Source organism: Bufo gargarizans, chromosome 4 (assembly GCF_014858855.1).
Source record: "Bufo gargarizans isolate SCDJY-AF-19 chromosome 4, ASM1485885v1, whole genome shotgun sequence".
In the NCBI taxonomy this organism is placed as follows: domain Eukaryota; kingdom Metazoa; phylum Chordata; class Amphibia; order Anura; family Bufonidae; genus Bufo; species Bufo gargarizans.
Genome location: NC_058083.1, coordinates 184515793 through 184541453, shown reverse-complemented (window position 1 = coordinate 184541453; position 25661 = coordinate 184515793). Strand labels below are relative to the sequence as shown.

At 44.2% G+C, this 25661-nt stretch overlaps 1 protein-coding gene across 1 annotated transcript in view; it reads left to right on the top strand.

The window, feature by feature from the left end:
- Positions 1-18610, top strand: part of ZBBX (zinc finger B-box domain containing) — a 216478-nt gene extending 197868 nt beyond the window's left edge. The window contains 2 exon segments of the mRNA XM_044291843.1: positions 10564-10660; positions 18350-18610. Coding sequence (XP_044147778.1) covers positions 10564-10660; positions 18350-18446 — 194 coding nt within the window. The 3' untranslated portion in view covers positions 18447-18610.
- Positions 18611-25661: the final 7051 nt, after the last annotated feature.

The window sequence follows — 25661 nt, the reverse complement described above, 5'->3', positions numbered from 1 at the left end:
TATTATGAGTGTACAGTATGCTGCAGAGATATATTGTTTTATAAATTGTATCATATCTTATCTTTTGTGAAGAAAAGTATTGAGGGAAATACACAGAGTGCTAAATTGGTGGCATGTACTCTAGGCTTTGCAGCACCTACTTGGCATTATTATTGTTCTCTTACCAGTGAATGATCTGCATGCATACTGTGCTATACGGTAGTGGGTGCAGCGGTTGTCAGCATGTGCAGGCCTTGGTATTTCCAGGATCCCAAATGGCCCTGTGGTACATGAAGACATGGAAGGCACATGTAACCTGGGGGCCCTTTTACAGATTTTGCATTGGGGCCCAGGATTTTGAAATTTTGCCTCTGCCTTTATGTGCAGTAATAGGTAAGCAACCTCCAGCACTCCAACTGCTGTGAAACTACAACTCCCAGAATGCAAACATGCTCTGCTGTTCTTCTAATTCCCATAGAAGTGAATGGAGCATTCTGGGAGTTGTCGTTTCAGAGCAGCTGCAGCTGCAGAGTGCTGCAGGTTGCTGGTCCCTGGGTAAGTCCATACATTGTGTCTTCTTGCTGTGTAGTATCAATATTTAAAGTGCATCAGCTAGAGTATCTCCTACAAACCTCTTTTTGACTTGTTTATATCTATAATCTATAGATTGTGTCAAGACTATCCCCCATTTGGTCTCCTCTTCGATTAGTCAGATTAATAATAGTCCCTTAGAATGTATCAAAACAAAAAATATTCTTCTAATAAGAGTACTCGATAAAACTCCAACATAAAGGTGCACGGCGGCACCGAAAAATAACCGATAGTCCTACCAGATAAGGTTCATCCGGACTTCATAGAATCACAGCGGATAGTATGATCGATCCTGTAAAATAAAGCAAGTACCGGACAGGTGCAGAGGGGGAGCTCTAGATCGCTAGACAACCCTAAGGTACGGGTGCTGTGCTGGCCTTGACGTCGTAGCCACGGAGCACCCGTCCTAAAAAGAACGACCCCGTCTGGAACCTTGCCCTTAAGCTACTTGGCCCTAGAGTTCCCTAGTGCAGCTAGTCCCTACATGCATGTTTCGATTTTACTCTCATCATGGGAAACAGGAACTGGAAAGGAAAAGAAACCATATCCAGAAGGGCAAAAATTAAGTAAATGTAGAAATGGATTCTAGTACACAATGTAAATAAATGCCAGAAAGATAATTCGGGCTATTTCAATAGAAGTGGTAGCCCAAAATGTAAGCTCCACTGCTAGATGCTGGGCCTATGCAAGTACCATGCGATGTGGGGCACTAGCCATAATGTGGGGGGACCTTATGATGAAAAGCAGACGGTCAGTCCGGTGGGCCGATGCATCTGTTGAGGCAGTCAGATAATCTGTCTGCCAACAGCCGCCCGCCCGGAATTTAAATCCAGACCCGGTCTCATAACAAGGCCTGAGATGCAGCGCAGTGACGTCAGACGTAATTGCTGGCACATTATCTGCGTCTGCGCAGCAGGCGCTCGATGCCGAGAGTGCCTGCCTGGGATGGAGTTCGTTGATAATGCATTCTGACGTCACCGCGCTGCGTCTCAGGCCTCGTTATGAGACCGGGTGTGGATTTAAATTCTGGGCGGGCGGCTGTTGGCAGACAGGTCATCTTACTGCCTGAACAGATGCACCGGCCCACCGGACGGACAGTCTCCTTTTCATCATAAGGTTCCCCCACATTATGGCTAGTGCCCCACATCGCATGGTACTTGCATAGGCCCAGCATCTAGCAGTGGAGCTTACATTTTGGGCTACCACTTCTATTGAAATAGCCCGAATTATCTTTCTGGCATTTATTTACATTGTGTACTAGAATCCATTTCTATATTTACTTAATTTTTGCCCTTCTAGATATGGTTTCTTTTCCTTTCCAGTTCATGTTTCCCCTGATGAGACTAAAATCGAAACATGCATGTAGGGACTACCTGCACTAGGGCACTCTAGGGCCAAGTAGCTTGAGGACAAGGTTCCTGATGGGGTCGTTCTTTTTAGGACGGGTGCTCCGTGACGTTAGGGCCAGCACAGCACCTGTACCTTAGGGTTGTCTAGCGATCTAAAGCTCCCCCTGTGGACCTGTCCGGTACTTGCTTTATTTTACAGGATCATACTATCCGCTGTGATTCTATGAAGTCCGGATGAGCCTTATTATCTGGTAGGAATATCTGTTATTTTTCGGTGACGCTGTGCACCTTTATGTTGGACTTTTATAGAGTACTCTGATTATAAGAATATTCTTTTTTGTTTTGATACATTCTAAGGGACTATTATTAATCTGACTGATTAAAAGTTATGTTTTATTAGGGATCACCGTTCATTTTCTTCAGTTTCTGTACCCCGTGGTGATAGTGTTATAAATTATCATGCAGTACTCCTATTACCCAGAGGGGGTGGGGGGGGGGGGGGACTAATGAGTGCCTCTTCGTCTGAAGTAATCAGCTTGTTCATGTATTAAGCTGATGGCCAATTCACTAAAGGACTAGCCAGATGTTTCCCCTTTGATGATAGCTGTTTAGATAATGATTAGGATACTTTCAGGTGGGAGTGGATTTTCCAAAGTGGACAAGCCCCTAAGGGTGCTGCCACACATTTCGGGGGTGCAGTGCTTCACATGCGGTGCAGAAAACCTCATGGCGTTTTTGCAACAATATGTCTGTATATATTCTGCAATTCCTTCCATCAAGGGGAAAAAGCTAATCACACATAACAAACTTGAATTATATTAAAGACATTTTTTTAGGATTATCATATTGATGATCCATCTTCAGGAATGGTACTGACCTGCACCTAGTGACATCACGTTCATTCACATGTCCTAGGAAGAGACCTAAGCACTCACCAAGCACCACAACTTCATACAGCTGATCGGCACGGGTCTGGTAATTCAGGGATGTATGGCGTGGGCTTACTAGCTGAGCCCACTCCATGCAGCTGACACTCACCGACAATATCTAGGATCAAAGATAATTTTAATCCTGGTCATTTAACTCCTCAGATGCTGCGGTCAATAGAGATCATGGCATTTGATGGTTTAGACATAGCGAGTGAGGGGGCAAAATCACAGGGTTTTGATTGGTTAATATGGCAGACTGGGGCCTTGTGAAGGTTCCATTGCCTTCCTTTGTAAGATGCCTGTTAAAGAAGCACTCCCACAAAAATCTTTATTCTCTGACCTGTTAGAAAGACACATGATATAAACTGTAGTGAAGGTTATCTTCTTACAGTTTTGAGTTATAACGTCCGTTCTGATCCGTAGCTGTGTCATGTAACCAACTCTCTGATCCCAAATGACACAGAACAGGAAGTCAGTTACGTCTCCATTCATATGAGACTGCCATTGAGGCTCCCATAGGAATACATAGCAAAATCAGCTTCCTGTCCACACATAAGAAGCTGTGTTACTTGGAGAGTCAGAGTGTTGGTCTTATGACACAGCTGATGATCAAAAGAGAGGTTAGAACTCACAAATGCAGTCGCTAGTAAGAAAACTACAATCATTACAGTTTACGTCATGTACCTTTCTAATGGGTCAGAGAATAAACATTTTTGTGGAAGTGGTTCTTTAACGCCGCCAGAATACAATAGACTGCAATTGCATTATTTTGCCGTCTGTGGGACAAGAGATCAGAAGATTGCATATATGAGTCCACTAATAGGAATAAACATTACATTAGTAAAAATTGTTAAAAAAAACTTTTTAGAAATATAAAAATAAAAAAAAAGTTGAAATCATTCCCGTTTTGGGGTTTTACATATAAAATAAATAAACAAAAAATTAACATAATTGGTATTGCCACATTCCAAACTATTAAAATATAAAAGCATTTACCTTGCACAGTAAATGCTGCAAAGGAGAAAAAATTACAAAGGTTGGTCTGCTGTTTTTTGGGGTCACCTTGTTCCCCCACTTAACCACCTAACTGTTTTGCCCAAGTCCAGCTCTGACAGTAGGAAAAGTAGCTAACTGGAGGGGGGAGGGCTGCTTTAGATAGTGATATTGTCACGGAAGGTGTACAGGAAACAAGACAACACAAAATAAATATACGACTCACTGGATCCAAAACTAAGGAACAAAAAGGGAGACCCCTGCATCAGACCTGGCACTCTCCCTGACTGCTCGGCCTATGCGAAAATCCCAATGGTAGATGATCGCATATCCTCGTACCTCGACTGTATAACACCTGAACACCCTATAATAGTGAGGGGACACGACCGCCGGCTCCCTACACTAGATACGGAGGGAGTCAGGGTCACCTGGGATCCAGCAAACAGAAATACACAAATGAATGCACAACACTTATCTTGTAGAAGACTGGGAAGTAGGATCAGCATGCACACACACTCCAGGAAGTAATATAAACCGCAAACTGATGCACTATGGGGAGGAATTTAAAGGGATGCAATCAGTACAACTACATGCCAGCTGAGAGAGGCTAACGAGATGAGGAACTGAAAGCAAAACAAAGGAAGCTCAAGGAGGAGGTTCTGAAAGGCATCTGTCAGAGCTTCTCAGATGTCTGATGGTGACAGTACCCCTCCTTCTACGAGTGGACTCCGGACACTCAGAGCCCACCTTCTCAGGATGGGACCTATGGAAAGCCCTGATGAGACGAGTGGCCTTAATGTCCGTCACTGGGACGCACATCCTCTCCTCAGGACCATAACCCTCCCAATGAACGAGGTACTGGAGAGAACCGCGAACAACACGAGAATCCACAATCCTAGAGACCTGAAATTCAAGATTACCATCAACCATAATCGGAGGAGGAGGCAAAGACGAGGGTACAATGGGTTGGACATAAGGTTTTAATAAGGACTTATGAAAAACATTATGGTTCTTCCAAGTCTGAGGAAGATCAAGACGGTAGGCAACAGGATTGATGACGGACAAGATTTTGTAAGGCCCAATAAACTTAGGACCCAACTTCCAGGAGGGAACCTTCAATTTGATATTTTTAGTAGACAACCACACCAGATCACCAACATTCAGGTCCGGACCAGGCACACGTCTCTTATCTGCCACACGCTTATATCTCTCACTCATGCTCTTTAGATTATCCTGAATCTTTTGCCAAATAGATGACAAAGACGAGGAGAATCTGTCCTCATCAGGTAAACCAGAAGACCCCTCTCCAGAGAATGTCCCAAACTGCGGATGAAACCCATATGCACCAAAAAATGGTGACTTATCAGAGGACTCCTGACGACGGTTATTTAAAGCAAACTCAGCAAGGGACAAAAAAGAACACCAATCCTCCTGATTCTCCGCCACAAAACAGCGCAAATATGTCTCCAGATTTTGATTGACGCGCTCTGCCTGGCCATTCGACTGCGGGTGGAAAGCAGAAGAGAATGACAACCGAACCCCCAAGCGAGAACAGAAAGCCTTCCAGAATCTGGAAACAAACTGCGTGCCCCTATCAGAGACTATGTCTGAAGGAATATCATGCAATTTGACAATGTGATCAATAAATGCCTGCGCCAGCGTCTTAGCATTGGGCAAGGCAGGAAAAGGGATGAAATGCACCATTTTGCTAAAACGGTCCACCACCACCAGAATCACAGTCTTCCCCGAGGAACGAGGCAGGTCCGTAATAAGTCCATGGACAGATGGGTCCAAGGACGGGAAGGAATGGGTAAGTGAAGGAGAGGACCTGATGGCCGTGAATGAGGCACGAGCGCAGGTCTCGCCGGCTGCCACAAAACCCTCAACCGACTTACAAAGCGCCGGCCACCAGAATCTCTGAGCGATGAGATCCACTGTGGCTCTTGCCCCCGGGTGCCCAGCAAGGACCGTATCGTGGTGTTCCTTAAAAATCTTGTGTCTTAAAGCAAGAGGCACAAACAACCTCCCAGGAGGACAAAGATCAGGAGCCTCTGAGTGGGCTGCCTGGACCTCTGCCTCCAATTCAGGAAAAAGAGCAGAGACCACCACACCTTCAGCCAAAATGGGACCCGGGTCTTCAAAATTCCCACCTCCCGGAAAACAATGTGACAGGGCATCTGCCTTCACATTCTTAACCCCAGGGCGGAACGTGACAACAAAATTAAACCTTGAAAAGAACAAAGACCATCTGGCCTGTCTCGGGTTCAGACGCTTGGCTGACTCCAAGTAGGCCAGATTTTTATGGTCAGTAAACACGGTAATAGGGTGTCTGTCTCCCTCTAGCCAATGGCGCCATTCCTCAAAAGCCAACTTGATGGCCAACAACTCCCTATCTCCCACATCGTAATTTCTCTCTGCGGAGGAGAGTTTCTTCGAGAAAAAGGCACACGGTCGCCATTTGGCAGGAGAGGAACCTTGAGACAAGACCGCACCCACACCCACCTCAGAAGCATCAACCTCAACTATGAAGGGTAGAGAAATATCAGGTTGTACCAAGATGGGAGCAGAAGCAAAACTCTCCTTGATATCAGAAAAGGCCTTACGCGCCTCTACCGACCAGGAAGAAAAATCTACCCCCTTTCTAGTCATATCAGTGAGTGGTTTAACAACAGAGGAATAATTCAAAATAAACTTCCTGTAATAATTGGCAAATCCCAAAAAACGCATCAGCGCCTTCTGATTCTCAGGAAGCTCCCACTCAAGCACAGCGCGCACCTTCTCAGGGTCCATGCGAAAACCAGAAGCGGAGAGAAGAAACCCCAGAAATTGAATTTCTGGAACCGCAAACACACATTTTTCCAGTTTCGCGTACAATTTATTCTCCCGCAGGATGAGCAAGACCTGACGTAAGTGTTCCTTATGAGTTTTGAAATCGGGAGAAAAAATCTAAATGTCATCCAAATACACTAATACAAATTTCCCCATTAAATGATAAAAAATGCTGTTCACAAAATGCTGAAAAACGGCTGGAGCATTCATCAAACCAAAAGGCATAACCAAATTCTCAAAATGGCCCTCAGGGGTATTGAAGGCCGTCTTCCATTCGTCTCCTTCTCTGACCCTGACCAGGTTGTATGCCCCTCTTAGATCTAATTTGGAAAAACTTTAGCCCCAACAATCTGGTTAAACAGGTCCGGGATCAGAGGAAGCGGATAAGGGTCACAAATTGTGAAACTGTTCAGCTCCCTGAAATCCAGACAAGGTCTTAAAGAACCATCTTTTTTCTTAACAAAGAAAAAACCAGCGGCAACAGGTGACTTCGAGGGTCGTATGTGTCCTTTTCTCAGACTCTCAGAGATATAAGCACGCATAGCGACCCTTTCAGGTTGGGAGAGATTGTATAAACGAGATTTAGGCAGCTTGGCGCCTGGGATGAGATTAATAAGGCAATCGTACTCCCTGTGCGGGGGCAAGTCCTGAACTCCGCTCTCAGAGAAGACATCCGAAAATTCAGAGAGAAAAGATGGTACAGTCTTAGTAGAAACCTCAGAAACAGATGTCGTGAGGCAATTCTCTCTGCAAAAGTCACTCCAACCATTTATTTGCCTCGCTTGCCAATCAATGGTGGGGTTATGTTTAGCGAGCCAGGGTAGCCCCAACACTAGAGGAGTAGGCAATCCGCTAAGGACGAAACATTACACATCCTCAACATGAGCATCACTCACAATTAAACGGATATTGTGAACTATGCCCTTTAATGATTTCTGAGAAAGTGGAGCGGAATCAATAGCAAAAACAGGAATATCCTTTCCCAAAGTGCATACCTGGAAACCATGAGTTATCGCAAATTGATTATCAATGAGATTGACAGCTGCTCCACTATCTACAAAAATCTCACAAAAAATGTTCTTGCTCTCTAGCGCCACCCTGGCAGGCAGGACAAAACGGGAGCTACAAGCAAACGGAAAACCTTCAATTTCCGCCTCAACCCTGCCAATGTTAACAGATGGAACATTTTTAAAGGATTTTTTCCTTTTTGTTTCTTTATTATTCTCAAAAGACTGTCTGAATCTCCTAGAGGGACAAACATTTGCCAAATGATTTATACCTCCACAACAAAAACAAACCTTCCCATGCGGGCTGAATCTTCTATTGTCAGAGGCAATCAACCCCAGCTGCATGGGCTCCTGCTCAGAAGGGGTTGACAGCGACTGAGACCCCTGCGCACAGAATGAGACCGCTGCACTGTCCTGGGATTGAGTATGACAGGAAGGAGTGATCTCTCCTCTCTCTCTAAGACGCCTGTCAATACGAATGGCCTGAGACATAGCAGAGTCCAAGGAGGTAGCCCTCTCATGAAAGGCAAATGCATCTTTCAATCCCTCTGAAAGACCATGGCAAAATTGACTTCGGAGTGCAGCATCATTCCAACCAGTATCAGCTGCCCATCTCCGAAATTCTGAGCAGTATATCTCTGCGGATTGTTTACCCTGGCATAACAGACGTAGTCTAGACTCAGCCAAAGCAATACGATCCGGATCATCATATATCTGACCCAGGGCTAAAAAGAATTCATCCACTGAACGGAGGGGCCGTGCCCCCACCGGCAGCGAAAAGGCCCACGACTGAGCGTTACCCCTGAGCAGCGATATAATGATCCCCACCCTCTGTTCCTCATCACCAGAGGAATGGGGAAGAAGGCGAAAATGGAGTTTGCAAGCCTCTCTAAAACGCACAAAATTCTCACTACCCCCGGAGAACGTATCCGGGAGCGAGATCTTAGGCTCAGAACAAACTCCATGAACGCAAGCTGAACCGGTCACTTGAAACTGAGAAAGAGTCTTACGGAGATCTGCTACCTCCAATGAAAGACCCTGGAAGCGTTCAGTCAAAAGTGAAACCGGATCCATGCTTGAGACGGTTTTGGCGGTTTATAATGTCACGGAAGGTGTACAGGAAACAAGACAACACAAAATAAATATACGACTCACTGGATCCAAAACTAGGGAACAAAAAGGGAGACCCCTGCATCAGACCTGGCACTCTCCCTGACTGCTCAGCCTATGCGAAAATCCCAATGGTAGATGATCGCATATCCTCGTACCTCGACTGTATAACACCTGAACACCCTATAATAGTGAGGGGACACGACCACCGGCTCCCTACACTAGATACGGAGGGAGTCAGGGTCACCTGGGATCCAGCAAACAGAAAAACACAAATGAATGCACAACACTTATCTTGTAGAAGACTGGGAAGTAGGATCAGCCTGCACACACACTCCAGGAAGTAATATAAACTGCAAACTGATGCACTATGGGGAGGAATTTAAAGGGATGCAATCAGTACAACTACATGACAGCTGAGAGAGGCAAACGAGATGAGGAACTGAAAGCAAAACAAAGGAAGCTCAAGGAGGAGGTTCTGAAAGGCATCTGTCAGAGCTTCTCAGATGTCTGGTGGTGACAGATATCTCCTGAATAGTAGCAGCTACAGACATGCAACTGGTCTTGTTTGAAAGCCGACAGTCCAAGCTTTCATACAAGACCAAAATGACATTGAGAAATCGAGTAAGGAATAATCACGGGTAAAACTTATTTTTGCTTTCACTTTCAGCTACATTCACAGCATCCTGATTTCTATCAGTGATATCTTCCCCTGTACTGAACATATTGCTGTCATTCTGGTATTGTCTAAAAGCTTGGAATGCCTATTGCATGTTTCTAGCTGTTACTATTTAGGAGATAGCAGCATCTAAAGCAGCCCTCCCCCCTCAAGTTAGCTACTGTTCCCACTGCTGGAGCTGGACTGTGGCAAAACAGTTGGGGGGGGGGTTAAATTGAATATAAAGTGATCAAAAAGTTATATGTACACCAAAATTGTACCAATAAAAACTACAGCTTTTCCTGGACACAAGCCCTCAAACACCTCTGTATGGAAATGTATGCAAGTTATGGACTTCCAGGTCCAGCTCTGGGATGTAGAGCGTTAAGCTGGGGAGCTCCAACCCACCATAACCCACTTTCACCTGCACAAACCCACTCCCGTACACTACAAACCTACCAGCCTATTGCAAGCAGAATCCTGCCACAGCGGCTGGCTGGCACCTGCTCCGGTTGCATGCAGTGATATAGTTCCAGCTAAAATGAAGGAACTTCTCTCCGGAAGCGGATAGAGGAGCTGGTGTGTGAAAGTTCACTAGTGCTGCCAACTGGTGAATTTCCTAGTAAGGAGCCTTATATCGCCCATCCATGGCCCAACATATGTACTATAATTTGTGCCTAAAAACAGGTATACATTGGGGCACATTTATCAAAACTGTCTAAAAGGAAAACTGTCTTAGTTGCCCATAGCAATTAATCAGCACAGCTTTCATTTTACCATAGTAGTTTAAAACAGTTTTCCATTATTGATAAGTGATGCTCATTGTATCTGAAATGTACTCTATCTATAGCTAGAGGCAGCGCAGATGCCACAAATTTATTAAGAGGTGTGTGCCAATTAATAAATTGTTTGCATCTTACCCTGGAAATCTTACTTCAGCTGCCTTTTAAATGACCCTCACTAGCTTGCATATTGTATCTATCTAGTGATAGAGTTTTGATTTCAGGTGAGATTAATGATGATGTCAGTTACTGTCTGATGCATATACAGTGAAAGCCACTCATGATTGTCTGTTCTACATATACATTTCATATTTTGAAATTAAATATTTTTTACAGGTGATAGGAAACTTCAGACACTCAATTATGATTCCTTCCAGTTGACAAGACGTGGCCAAAGATTATCAAAATCTGAAGATGAAGTGCCTATAAGCAGGTAAATATAATTAATCTTCATCGGATGGCAATCTACATATTACCTTTTATAAGTGGATTTATACGAACAAATTGCTATTTTTTTGCAATTAAAGTTCTATGGAAATTGCATAAAAGTTTAACTGAGAAACATTGGAAGTAGAGATAAATCAGAAAATTAAGAATGTTCCTGATTGTTCTTAATTGATCATCCACAGAATAGTCCTCATTTGATCCTCGTGTCTTCTGCATTCGGAACATCTTTATTTTCAAGAGGAGTGTAGAAAATAGGCTTTTAAACGATTATGAGCACTGATGATAGAAACAATAATTTCCGGATTCTACAGTTCACCACTGGATCCTCTTTGACCATAATCCGGTCCAGCGGTGATCCAGACGTTTTTCAATGCCAAGTTTCAGCAGGACAGAAAATGTTGCATGAATTTGTGCCAGATCAGGCATGCTGCACATGTGAGCATACCCTAAGGACTACTATATGTCTTTTATTATATCCTGAAGCTATATCATTTTTTCAAGACTATATATACAGTGCATTCAGAAACTCTTCGATCTGAGCCAAATCAAACTTGCTCCAAATGCCCTGAAAGTTAGTATATGACCCACTTTAGCCTCCTAGGACTCAGAATTCTGTAGGAGAAAATATATCTCTTTTTGTTTATTTTTTATGAATTTTTTTCTTTTTCTCTCCCTCCAAGCTCTGAAATGCAATGATAACAATAGTAAATGATGTCTAAGTAACATACAGCGTGTTTAAAAACATACTCTTCGGGCACATATGTTATGCTTTTTCATATTCCAGAGCATCCAAAAATGGTCCCTTATCAGGAGCAGATAACTTGTAAACATACACTGTGTTATAGGACTAAAAAAAAAAAGTGGCTTGGGTGACCAAGCATCCAGGGTCAGAATGCCTGCCTATACGACACACACAAGTGGCGATTGTCAGAAGAAAAAGTGGCTTGTAAACAATCCTCAAAACTTTTTAATTGGGAGCAGTGTGGAAGTGAACAGGGTATGGTACAGATATAGTGGCATGCAGCTACAATAGTGGCAGCAGAAGCAGCATGGAACTTACAAGACTGTGTATGGTAGTAATAGTAGTAGCAGTGGTAGTAGTGGCAGATGCTTTGTGTTAATGATGGTGACAGTAGAGGACAAGGGGCAGCAGCATCCATATGGTACATGTTGGCAGACAGGCTGCAGCATGGGGGAGGCAGCAGCAGCCTTCCGAAAGATGATGGTCAGCACTCGGCAGGTTGCAGCAGTGCCATGATGCCAGTGGTGGCATGATGGAGGCGTCAGCAGCAGCAGTACAGAACATAATGTTAGGCAGGTCGCAGCAGTGGCATGATGGAGGCGGCAGCAGCAGTCGTGCGGAACCTGATGGTAGGTAAGTCACAGCAGTGGCATGGTGGCAGTAATGGCATGATGGAAGCAGCAGCAGCTGTACATAACATGATGGTTGACAGCTCGCAGCAGTTGTATGATGGTGGAGGTGGCATGATAGGGTGGCATGATAGAGGCAGCAGCAGCCATACAGAGCATGATGATAGGGAAATAGCAACAGTGACAAGATGGGATACTGCCAGCTAAGCCAGACCTATTCATCATCCTCAGCCGGAGGAGTGTGAAAATCCTCCTGAATCCAGCCTTGGTTCATGTTTTGGACAGTGGTGGAAAACAACTTGGTCTGTTTGGTTATTACCACGCCCCTCTGCAGCGCTGAAAACCCTCTCCTACATAACAATGGAGGCTGGACAAGAAAGAGAGTGTGCTGTGCCAGTTTGGGCCACTGTTCCAGTCTTCCTGCCCAAATATCCATGGGGTCAGGGAACAGGATATGTGCCAGAGACTGGCCACAGTTTAGGTATGCCTGAACCTGGGTGTTGAGGGAGCTGTGGGTTGCCCATGGAAAACCTGCTCCATCATGTTGAGGAGACTGAAGTGGCTGCTGCTGCTGTGGCTTCTGCTGCTCGTGGTGGCAGGAGAAAGGGGTGACTCTGCAGGGGGCTTAGAGGGGCATCCCTTTCAGACACACTACCAGCAGGCATCTGCTCACCGTAAGCTGTGGCAAGATGTGTCCACAGTGTTTCCTGGTTATAACGTAATTTGTCCTCCCTTTCTGCCAGAGGAAAACATTCCCCTGTTTTGTCTTAGTATTGAGGGTCTAAAGGCATGTCTATCCAGTAATCATCAGACTGCTTGATGTCAACGTTATGCCTGTCACTGTGTAAGCAAGTGAGCATACAGGTTGCCATAATGGCCAGGGTGCCTGAGGAGCCAGTTCTTTCCAGCTTAGTCCCCCACTGAGATGATTGGGTATCTTCGCCGATGTAATCCTCATCATCATCCTCTTGCTCTTCCATCTCTGACTCCTCCTCTTGCAGTGGCAGCTTCTCATCTTCATGATCCTCCTTTAGTCTCAGTGGCAGATTCTCTTTGTGTGTCCCCAACAGCTATAGGGCTTACAGCAAGATACGCCAGCTGCTATTTTTCTGCTGTGGTCCCCTGCTGCATGAGCGCCAGCGACTGTTCGAAGATAAATTTGAGAGGGATCACATAGTTAATGCTGCAATTGCGCAAGCCAGTGTACTTATTTAGAAATTGTTGCACCACTAGATTGATGACGTGCGCCATGCAGGGAGCATGTTTTATTTCGCCCAGGTTCAGGGCAGCCTGGTTGTTGCACCCATTGTCGCTGACCAGGCTGTCCATTTGGAGTCGGCAGGGTGACAGCCAACGGGAAGTTTGCTGCTTGATGTACTTCAGCAACTGCTCGCCTGTGTGCTACTCTTGCCCAGGCAGATCAGCTCCAACACTGCTTGGCAACGCTTGACTTGACACATGTGATAGGGAGGAGGGTTATTATGAGTGACCCTGTGCCCTGCTGCTGTTGTGTCCATGGAGGAGGAAAAGGCTGATGAGTGCCTGGTGTGGGAGCCAGGCCGACACAATTACGGAGGAGTCCAAAAGTACTTAGTCTCGTTGCTGGACTGCTGCCTTGTCGCTGCCAGTAAAAACATTGACCTAGTGGGCAGTAAAAGATGTACTGTTCCTGCCCATAAGAACTGCTCCAGGTTTCCACCGTGGCTTGAACCTTGCTGCTTAATGAGAATCGCAGGGGGCGGACCATGTTGTCCACCACGTGAAAGTGCAAGGCAAGGATTATTTTTTGAGTTGAATAATGCCGGCTATGAATCTTCCAGCGAGGCTGAACGCATACTGTTAGCTACCTAAAGGCAGCAGACTCAATTGAATGGTATGGGAACCACTAGACTGCCAGCAACTTGGCCAGCTAATTAAGCTTGTGCAGTGTCGGATTGCTTTGTGTGTAAAGTTGTTTCCTGGCCACGCATCCCATTATCGATGGCTGACGATGAAGCAGAGGAGGAGTGGGAGACGCGGAAAGGGATGATGACGATGTGAAATGCCCGTGGATTTGGCCTGGCTACTGCAAGGGGGATTGGGAAATAGAGGGAACTTTTGCTGCAGTGGCTGGCTACCACCTCTGTTTGCCCACGGGATAGGATTATGCAACTTCATGTGGTTCAATAGAGCTGTGGGGCCTACATTTGTGTTTGCCTGGCCACAGATTACAAAAGGCAATGCTTTTGTCTTCTGGCAGCATGTGAAAAAAAATTCCAGACAAGATATAATCATGCAGATGAGGTAGAGGCAGCCAAGCTCGGCTTAGCTCTGGCACATTTTTGGCCACCAACAGCGGCATCACCAGATCCCGAAGCAGATGTGGCCCTAGCTGTTCTTTATTGCTTCCGCCATCACCCTCCTCCTCTGATGTTGCCTCCTTCTCGGAACCCTGATCCGGCTCCCAGGTCCTGTCCACCACACAATTGTCATGAGAGTCCTCACCCTCCCTTCCGCTTCTATCAGACTGTAGGATATTATGGTAGATCTTTGACCACCTTCCCCTGCTTTGCCCCAACCGCCACTGTCATTGCCCTCAGCACCTATACTATTACTACGGGTGCCACTACTACCGCCACCAACACAGCTATGCCTGGGATCTGCAGCCTTCTCCTCCACCACCTCCTCAGGGCAGTACAAACACTGACTGCTCTCAGATATGTCGTCAATAGGGAGAATCTCTTGACTATCTGCCATAGGGCGTGGTGGGGTTGTCTTGCCACTTCTTAGATAAAAAGGAAGGCGCCCCACTAGTAAGGGACAGTGAAGACTGAGATGACTCCACTGAAAACATTCTTTGGGGCTGCAAGAAGGAGTTGCAGGAGGAATGCTGTGACCCCTTGCTCCTTGGCACCCTTTCAGACGCCGAAGTCACCTTCACGTCATCCTGCTGCGACTGAGAGGACTCATCCAATCCTCAATCTCATCCTCTTTCTTCTTAACTATAATGTTCCATCTTTCCAAAGCCAGCAGGGACAACTGTGGCCTAATACTACAACTTCTGGACAGATAGCTGGTGCTGCTACTACTCACATTCTGGCCCTGGGTGTTTCGTTTGGAACCCTTCCTTAGCCCTGACATATTTGGGCCTCTCAGATAATATTGTGCGCTACCCTGTGTATTGGTGTATTAATAATGTGTCTGCTGGCTTGAATATATATTTAACAACCTACCAAAAATATTTACACTGAGTGGATACAGAAATTAAAGGAAACTGATTTTGGCCTAAATTCATTAATACTCGCAGAAACGTGGTTGCTCTATTGCTGTACTGATCACCTATATGTTGGTTTATTTCAATTTAAATTGAACCTGTCAAAAAAAAAAAAAAAGCCAACCATGTGGAAATGGAATTCACGGAAACGGATAATTGAGGCCTGATGCACAATTTCTTATCACTCACAGGAAAGTCCTAGCCTGTGTATTGCTGTACTGATCGCCTATAGGCTGGTTTAATAAAATTCAACCCCCACCCCCCACCCCAAAAGAAATAAATTGTAACTGAACATGTGTTTTGTGTGTGTAAATAAACTGATTTAGCCTAATATTTTGTTCTCAATCACTGATGTATACGGGTTTTCAAATAAAAATTTACAAAAAAATGTATTCGATATGTGAGAGACCTGAGTCTTCTATATGCTATGCTAGATTGATCATAGAACACGTGTTGTACAGTTTTAGCTTATTCCACCCCCACAAAAAAAGGATTTCTGTGAAAATTGGGGGAAAAATTAAAGGATTTCCTTGCAGGTAGCTGCTTTTGAGGTTTACAAAAGCTGCAGTTGTGCTAGCTGGCACAGCCAGCCTCAGCTCCTCTCTTACTCCCTGGCTGACACCTTCCCTGCTTGTTCCTATTCTATGCACACAGTTCTTCCTCTTCTTTGCAGTGCAATACAAGCTTGATTGATTTGTTACTGTGCTTGAGTGTCTTTTCATTTTCCCTGACTCGCTAAGATCATTTTTCTGGCAGAGACTATAAGACCCAACCACCTTCATCACAGATTGGCTCATCCAGGCTTTCTGTCAGCCTGGGAACCAATCCAGGCAAGCCCCCCCCCCCCCCACTTCCCCTCAGGGTCATGTGAGAACACTTCTCCTCCCTAGTGCTTTTTTCCCATCGATGTGCACTAAAATGGCGCTATGCGCCATTTTACCGGATTCATCCAAAACGATCCTGAAAATAATTGGGTATGTCTGCCGTCCGAAAAATAGCAAAGTTGAACCTGGTTCGGTTCGAACTGGTTCGCTCATCCTTACCTGTCACTTGTTTTCAAATTTTATTATGTTTTGGCCTTGTGTTAAAATAAAATAAAGTAAAAATTTTCCCCCATCATTCTGCACCAATACAGCTGCTGCTCATACAACCCCTTTAAGGTTGTTATCCCAGAATGGACAATGCTATTGTAATGACTCATTTATACTGTTGTTTGTTTCGTTTCTATTTATTAGGAATACAATTAGACTTTTAAAATAGTTTTCCAGTGGACAGTGGCGTACACACAATCCATGGGGCCCCTGTGCGAAACTGATCCAAGGGCCCCGCCGCCCCCCAGTGTCCCCGCCCAGTCGCCCACCCTCAAGCCATACCTACGCACAGCCCTACCTATATATCGGTCCTATACCTCTTACATCCAGTGATGTCTCCTTTGATGTAGATGTTCTCTTTCTTCATCTTCTCCATTCAGACCAGACCACCATGATGATTTCTTTCAGCCATCTCTCATCTCTGCAGAGTTTGACAGACAGACATCTTAGTTTCCTACCCCCATCAGACCCCCAGTCAGCCCCCATGAGACCTCAGATCAGCCCAAAGACCCCCAGTCAGCCCCCATGAGACCTCAGATCAGCCCAAAGACCCCCAGTCAGCCCCCATGAGACCTCAGATCAGCCCAAAGACCCCCAGTCAGCCCCCATGAGACCTCAGATCAGCCCAAAGACCCCCAGTCAGCCCCCATGAGACCTCAGATCAGCCCAGACCCCCAGTCAGCCCCCATGAGACCTCAGATCAGCCCAGACCCCCAGTCAGCTCCCATCAAACCTCAGATCAGCCCAGACCCCCAGTCAGCCCCCATCAGACCTCAAATCAGCCCAGAGACCCCCCCATCAGCCACCAGATCAATCATCAGCCGAAAGAGTCAAGACCCCTCAGATCAGCATCAGCCCAGGGCGGGCCCCAAAGACCTTAATCCCATCAATAAATTGGGGTCATGGTAGGCCAGGGGCCCTCACTACTCAAGTCAGGGGCCCAGGCCCAGCCTGAGGCAGGCTTTTCCTGCCAGGACAGCTCAACCCCCCCCATCATCGGCCAGGGGCCAGGGGGGCCCTCACTACTCCAACTCCAGTCAGTGCACTGTGCGGCTTTTCCTTACTTACCGGCTGCTGCGCTGCACTAGGGGTAAGTGATCTGTGATGTCTCCTAGTCCTCCGACTCTGTCTCTCAGTCTCCCGTCCGGGTCCCGTCTGCTCTGCTGCGCCTGCGTGAGTTCAGGCGCGTGCGCGCATGTTCCCATCGAGACCTGCGGCAGGAGTTCACAGGTCTCGCGGGATTGGCGTAGTGATCGCTCCTGCCCGGCGCTGACAGCTGAGTCTGACCGCAAGTCCACAAGACAAGAGTCAAGAGAGATTAGCGCAGACACGCGCAGCTGCAGGGGTTCCCTGGGGTGCCGGGCCCGGTCGCAACTGCAACCCCTGCGACCCCGATATGTACGCCACTGGCAGTGGACTACATTTTTAAAGTGGAATGAGTGAAACAGAAAAATGTATTACTAGTTACTCACCTGACCAATCCTTTACTGCTGCTGCTGTTTGAAAGCTGCTGCAGTACCTGCTTCTCTCCACTTCCTGGTTCCTGTTGAAGGCAAATAATGGCTGGGTGTCGAGCTGAGAGCAGGAAATAGGCAGGGACCGGAAGAGCTTTAGAACGGCAGCAGTGGAGGATTGGTGATGTGGCTAATAATTTTGTTTTTATTTTGAACCCACTGAAAAAATTTATTCACCTGGAATACTCCTTTAATCATATTGTAATGGGCTTGGACAGATGTAATGCTAAAGGCCAGAAAGCCTGGTTCATCTGTCTTGTGTACAAATCCACAAATGTCAGAGACTATACAGTGTATATACAGTGCTATTAATGTCCATGAATAGATACAGTGTGTTAGTCGTTTCTTAGGCACAGTTGGTTTCCAGGTCACATTTTAAGAGCACAGTATGACTTGTATTATGTGTAGTAGAACTTTCTTTTCTCATATTTATTGTTTCTTGTCAGATTGCCCCTGCAAGCTCTGCAAAGCGGTGCTGTAGAAAGTGAATCGGATGAAGAGGAGACCCTGCAGGACAAGCTAAATGTATTGTCACTTCAATAGAGCTTTGTACCATAGTACAGCAAAAAAATGACACATGCTGTCCATTTCAGAGATTAGATAATTGATTATAACCATTGCCGAACATGTTTCATACTAGCTTGTCTTCTTCCCCAAATCCCAAGTGTTGCTCTGTGCACATTAATTTGATTTTTAGAAATGCTGTGTTATAGATGTCTTTTCACTAAATATACTCTGCTGAACAAACGCGTACGTGTTTTTGTTAAATTAGTCACATTTTTTATAACTGTTGTTTGTGGGTTATTTTATATACTGTACTTGTAAAGGTACGTGATATTGCGTCCATTCCTTTCATGATACAATAAATCCTGCCAAGTCTCACCTCCCGCTGTCTTCTCATCGCCAGGTTTGCTCTGTCCCTCTACGCAACCTGTGGCCTGCTTGCCGGCAAGGTCTCTCATTCTTTGCCCATAAGGTACACACCCTCCCTCCAGCTCTTCAAGGGCCAGCACATACACCTTCAGCTTCACCAGCCAATGGATGACAACCTTAAAGTACTTTAGGCACTTTCCCCTGTGAGCAATAGGTTTGTTAGCTTGCTAAGATTCCTGTAGTGGTTCCACCCACTGCTAAGGTGTGCAGTGCTCTTTTGTCTGCCCATGTACTGACTTTCTGCCCATTTATTGTATTCCGACTCTCCACTGCCTGACCAATACCTGACCTCCGTTTTGATCCTACGCCACTTGCCCTGATCATGGACTACCCTGACCCCTCGATGCAATATGGTTTTGAACTATGGGGGTCATTTACTAAGCTGAAATATGCCTGTTTTAGGCATAGAAAATGGTCTAAATGTAAGACAGCTTGGAAGCTGTCTTACATTTAGAACTGGTGCTGGATGCGTAGAAGTTATGGAGAGGCCTGCGCCTCTTCATAACTTCGGCGGATCCTCCACCAGCTATGGGTCTTTGTTAAGACCGGCATCTAAAACACTGGTCTTAATAAATGCGCTCCTATATGTCCTATGTATTTTGATATATGTTAATTTGGTTATTGAAAACTCTAAAGCTACAGAATCCCACCCTTTTAGGTTCAAATTCACATACATACAATCTCCTAAAACTCTAATGATGTGGCTAGTACTACAGTACCCATCTAATTTCTTCCAAGTTCTAAGAACACATCACAAGAAATATATGAAAACTAGAAAAGGGACATTTTTAGTTGTTGGCTGTAAGCTACACAAATGTAATTTTCCAAGCACATGTTTTTGAAACAAGTAAATTGTACAAGGCATGCAGGTTTTGACCCAACCAAGTGTTTTTCTTTTATTCAACACCTCAGATGTGTGCCAGATTAAAACTCTGTCATTGGTGGCCTTCTTATTTTGAAGCAGTCAAAGGATTACATATTCCAAGACAGACCTAAAAACAAACTTGACAAAAATTACTGCCATGTTTTATAAGTGATGGTCACCTTTCGATTTAGATTCATGTTAAATGAAAGTGAATATAGAATTAGTTTATACCAACAAGCTTAAAGGAATGCTTTAGGTTATCCAATCTCAAGATATAATCAAGGACATTTACATCATCCTATAACGATTGCATTTATGTCTTGCTAAACAAATAGGCTCTATTTCAGGGCTTTAATTGAAAGTTGGAAACATGCAATTTCATAATGAGTAATAAGAAATCTCTGTAATCTCTTTGATTGCAATCCTCCCATATGCATATTTAAGAGCACAGAGATCCCGGTGCATGCTGAAGAATACTAGTTACATTTTGTTAGTATTTTTCATAGATAATTAGTTGTTGCAGTTTTCCCTAAAATAACCTTTCTTAAATGAAATATTTTGAATCTGTTCTTGATAGTTCGTGTATTTAAAAAAGGAAATCTTATGGAAATTTTAGCTGCCAGTACAGGCAGTTAAATCTGACAAGTTTTTGCTAAAATCTGATGTGTTCGAATGGATTTAGAGAAATGACTTGCAGAGAAGATTTCCATTGGCATATTTAACCTTTATATCTCTAGGTTATATTCTTTCCGACTTCAGTAGGTATTGGCTGCAAGTCATTATCATATCACATTGTTTTATCTGAGCACTGCTCCCCTCATCAGTTCTTCAGCTGAAAGATAGAACAAACCCCCCACGTGGCTGATGTACCCTTGAAAAGACAAGAATGTAATGCTACTTTTAGTTTTTAAGAGACCTATACAAAAAAAGCTGAGTCTAAAATGGCTCAAAAATAATAATCTTTATTAAATACATATATAGAACATGATAAAAATAGAGACTAAATGCATCAAAAATGAAATTGCGGTATACACCTGAGGGACAATATGGTAGGGCTCTCAATGCAGAGGGGAGTACAATGGCTATACATCACTTAACCATCAAATGGTAGTCAATGGAAACAAATGAGGTATATAAAAGGGTCAAGACCTGTGTCTATATAATCAAATGCATTTAACCCCTCTCTCAAAGAGACAACAAACAATATGTAAAACCAGTCCTTGAATACCCATGAGTGGGACAATCACCTTGGGAGAACCGCACACCCCGACGTGCATGATGGCCAGTCACATGATCGCCTACGCAACCCGGTCTTTATGACACACGGTGGGCACGTGGCCATCATGTGCTCGCCGCGCATTTCTGGTCTGATGCAGGAGGCGCACAGAAATGATGACATACCCAGATGCGCACCATAACGTGATTTGTGCATCGGGATCTTTTTAATCTATTATTATATTACCACTAAGCCGCTTGGTGCGTTCTGCACTTAAATAGAGCACATTTCCAAGGAGAGCCGCGCCCACAGATGAAGGTGTTGCCGAAACGCTCGTCGGGGTGTGCGGTTCTCCTGAGGTGACTGTCCCACCTATGGGTATGTAAGGACTGGTTTTACATATTGTTTGTTTTCTCCTTTGAGAGAAGGGTTAAATGCATTTGATTATATAGACACAGGTCTTGACGCTTTTATATACCTAATTTGTTTCCATTGACTACCATTGGATGCGTAAGTGATATATGGCTATTATACTCCACTCTGCATTGAGAGCCCTACCATATTGTCCCTCAGGTGTACTTTAATTTTTTATGTATTTTGTCTCTATTTTTATCATGTTTTATATATGTATTTAATAAAGATTATTATTTTTGAGTCATTTTAGACTCCGCTTTTTTGGTATAGGTCTGTTTGCTCTATGTTGAGTAGGCTTTCATTGAGGGGATTTGATGTTGCCCACTACATTTCTTGGGCCATTATTTGTCTTTGTGTTGTGTAACCTGTATATATTAACCCTTCTATACATCTTATAAATACAGATATATTAAAGAGGACCTTTCACCGATTATTACACTGTGAACTAAGTATACAGACATGTACAGCAGCGCCAGGGGATCTCACTGCACTTACTATTATCCCTGGGCGCCGCTCCGTTCTCCCGCTATGCCCTCCGGTATCTCCGGCCACTAAGTTATAGTAGGCGGAGACTTCAGTCACTAAGTTATGGTAGGCGGAGTCTGCCCTTGTTCTGCTCTAGCGCTGGCCAATCGCAGTGCAGAGCTCACAGCCTGGGAGGTTACCATAACTCCGCCTACCAAGGGCAGACTCTGCCTACCATAACTTTGTGACCGGAGATACCGGAGGGCATAGTGGGAGAACTGAGCGGCGCCCAGGGATAATAGTAAGTGCAGTGAGATCCCTGGGCGCCGCTCTCCATGTCTGTATTCTTAGTTCACAGTGTCGTAATCGGTGAAAGGTCCTCTTTAAGGCTGCATTAAAGTATACTGACTAATTTAAATATAATGCTATAAGTCAGTGCTGTGAAAAAAGTATTTTCCCCCTCTCCAATTTCTTCTATTTTTACAAATTGGTTACACTTGTATGTTTCAGATCATAAAACTAATTTTACTATTAGACCAAAAATATGCTAACATGCAAAAATGCAGTTTTTAGATGATAATTTTATTTACAGATGCAAAACAAGTAATTTTAAATCTACCAATCTGGCAGGGGTTACAAAGCCATTGATGAGGTTCTGGTACTTCAGTAAACCACGGTGAGAGCCATTACTAGAGGAAAAAGTGGTGAACCTTCTCAAGAGTGCACAACATACAAAATTTTCACCTAGAGTTTATCAAAAACTCATCCAGGAGGAACCTAGACTAACATTTAAAGACCTGCAGGCCTCACTTGCCTCAGTTTAGGTCGAGGTACACAATTCCACAATAAAAGACACTGGGCAAAATCTCTTATGGGAGAGTTGTAAGATGCAAACAACTACTAACCAAAAACATGTTTGAGTCCTCTACCGTTGCCATAAAACATAGATGACCCCAAGACTTTCGGGATAATATTCTTGTTAGAATGGCGAATTATGCCTGCAGGAGCTCTTCTTCAAGATATTATGAAATACATTATGAAAAGGGTATTTTCATGTTAGAAGCATTGTGAGTTACTTTAAAGGTACTGTTATCTGTCTTTTAGAAAATTGAGTATGATAACACCAAAATGAAGAGGTTTTGTGAATGTTTTTGTTATATTATCCCATAACCAGCAACCAGATTTTTCGTTGTTGTTTAAGCCCAAAATTTAAGAGGCTGCAGCATTTTTCACACTTATATCGAATAAAAATAGTTTGAAGATTGTCTTCCATATTCACCCCTGACATAATTATTGATTTAAACACAATTTTTTACACAGTTTATGTTTAACAACTGAACAAGTGAAGAAGATAAAATACATTCTTGTCATATGGTAGGTATGGTAAAAAAAAAAAAAAAACACTTAAGTTAATGAACAATACTGAGTTGCTGGAAAATTCTGTTCTAAATTGGAATTATCTAGCACCTATAGCAACTAAAGACATAGAGGGATGCCTCCAGTGTCTGTAACTGAAAGAACATGTATTAGTTTGCTTGAGTAAGCACAATACACAACATTAGTTTACGCTTTCTGAGCACAAACATCAAGAAGACCTGACAGTAACAAGCTAATAACAGAAAGAACCAGCAAAACAAAGCCTAAAAACAGGAACAACAGACAATAAGCAAAACGTTAGAAGCAAGGACACTATGAAAGGACAGACGTGTGACCTTCTGGATCTAATAGTCTTTTTATTACATAGTGAAAATGTCAAATACCAAATGGTTTGGTGACTATGGTATCCTCAATTATCATTTCTGAGGAACTATAATGATAACGGTCAGTGTTGGCAAAGGAGAAGATTAATGAAAAAGTCGTGATGCTGTAAAAATCGGTCACAATAAATAAATGTAAATGCTGCTCAGTAACATTTACACAACTAAATTTTACCACTATACCATGCCTGGATAACACCATATCAGGATGCAATAATACCACCATACTGTGAAGGGATCACACAACTGTGAATAGATATCTCTTAGAGGGAATTCAAGCTAATATGAGGACATTATCACAGATGTAAACTAACCACAAGACTAACAGCTGGAAAGCAATGAGAGAAACATGCATCATACTTGTTCTGATTTTATCCATGCAGTCTCTTCAGAATAAAATTGGTCATTGGCAGTAGAGATGGCCTTGCGGTTCACCCAGAGGTTGGTCCGCGTCGAACTTCGCTTGTTCACGATTCGCAGAACATGGCGATATTTGCGCCCGCCATATTCTTTTACATTGTGAAGAACTTTGACCCATGACACATCCATCAGGTGGTACAGGATAGCCAATTGAAAAGTTTCAGCACATGGACATACCCCCTACCTCATAAATAAACCTGATCTGGTTGGCATTTTACATTCTGTCTTATGTCAGTGTACGGAGAGGTTTCTGTGTGGAGCAGGGACAGACTGTTAGGGACACAAATCGCTAGCTAATAGGTCCACAAAAGTCCTTTTAAAGAGGACCTTTCACCAGGAAAAAGTATCTAAACTGACTATACCGACGTGTAGAGCGGCACCCAGGGATCCCCCTGCACTTACTGTTATCCCCGGGCGCCGCTCCATTCTCCGGTTATAGCCTCCGGTATGTTCCTAGTTAGGCTCCACCCAGGGGACCTTAGGCTCCACCCAGGGGAACCTGCCGCCGTCTCTTTCTCCTATGCTGTAGCGCTGGCCAATCGCAGCGCTCAGCTCATAGCCTGGCTATGAGCTGAGCGCTGCGATTGGCCAGCGCTACAGCATAGGAGAAGGAGACCGCGGTAGGTTCCCCTGGGTGGAGCCTAACTAGGAACATACCGGAGGCTATAACCGGAGAACGGAGCGGCGCCCGGGGATAACAGTAAGTGCAGGGAGATCCCTGGGTGGCGCTCTACACGTCGGTATAGTCAGTTTAGATATTTTTTTCTGATGAAAGGTCCTCTTTAAGGACTGGCATAGGTGTACTATTGATAGGTGTGCAGTACAGAGGGGTGTGATATACTTATAATATACTTTATAACATAGAAAGCATATTGTAGTGGATTTGTATTGTGCCTGGTGAGCGGTTCTGCAGTGATACTACAACTACAAAGAGTGATAAATGCAATTACAAAAAATTATTATAACCTGTGTCATATACCAGTCGCCCCCCAAAACGACTGATTGAAGCGGGGTGTTATATACCAATAATACACTTTCAATATAGTGAATTAGGGTACAGCAGCATTTGTTTGCGGTTTTGCTGCGTTCCCTCTGCTACACACAGTGACAAATGGTATTGAAAAAAATAATTATAACTGGTGTGTGCATGCGCGTACGTGAAAATGATGTTGCCGATATTTCGCATTGATAAAAATTATGAATGGAGATCGCAAATTCGAATAATACATCTGGTATGTCACTGTCCATGTTGTGGGACTATTTGTGCACTTATAGTAATTATTTCTTGGCTGCAAATATGAGCTAAAGGTTTTTCAGGTTCGCCTGCCATTAAAATGAATGGGACCTGCTGTGAACTTGCGGTTCGCGAACATTTGATCGCGTTTGCGCACCATCCGGGCAGATGTTCGTCCATCACTAATTGGCAGTACTTTGATTCAGAAAGTGAAACATTAGATCTTGCCAATTCTGCATTGTTTACAGGTATATAATATGCAGGAGTCTATGTATACTCTCCAAATATATAGCAACACTATACAGTCTTTGAAATACGTTAGGTGTATTTCAGGTGCAGATGCCGCCATCTGTGACTTTTCCCTGCTCACACCAGGTCTAAAATTGTCGACGGGGAAGGGGGCGGGCCGGCAGACCCGTCTCAATCATTATTTTCTAGAATGCTGTCTTATATA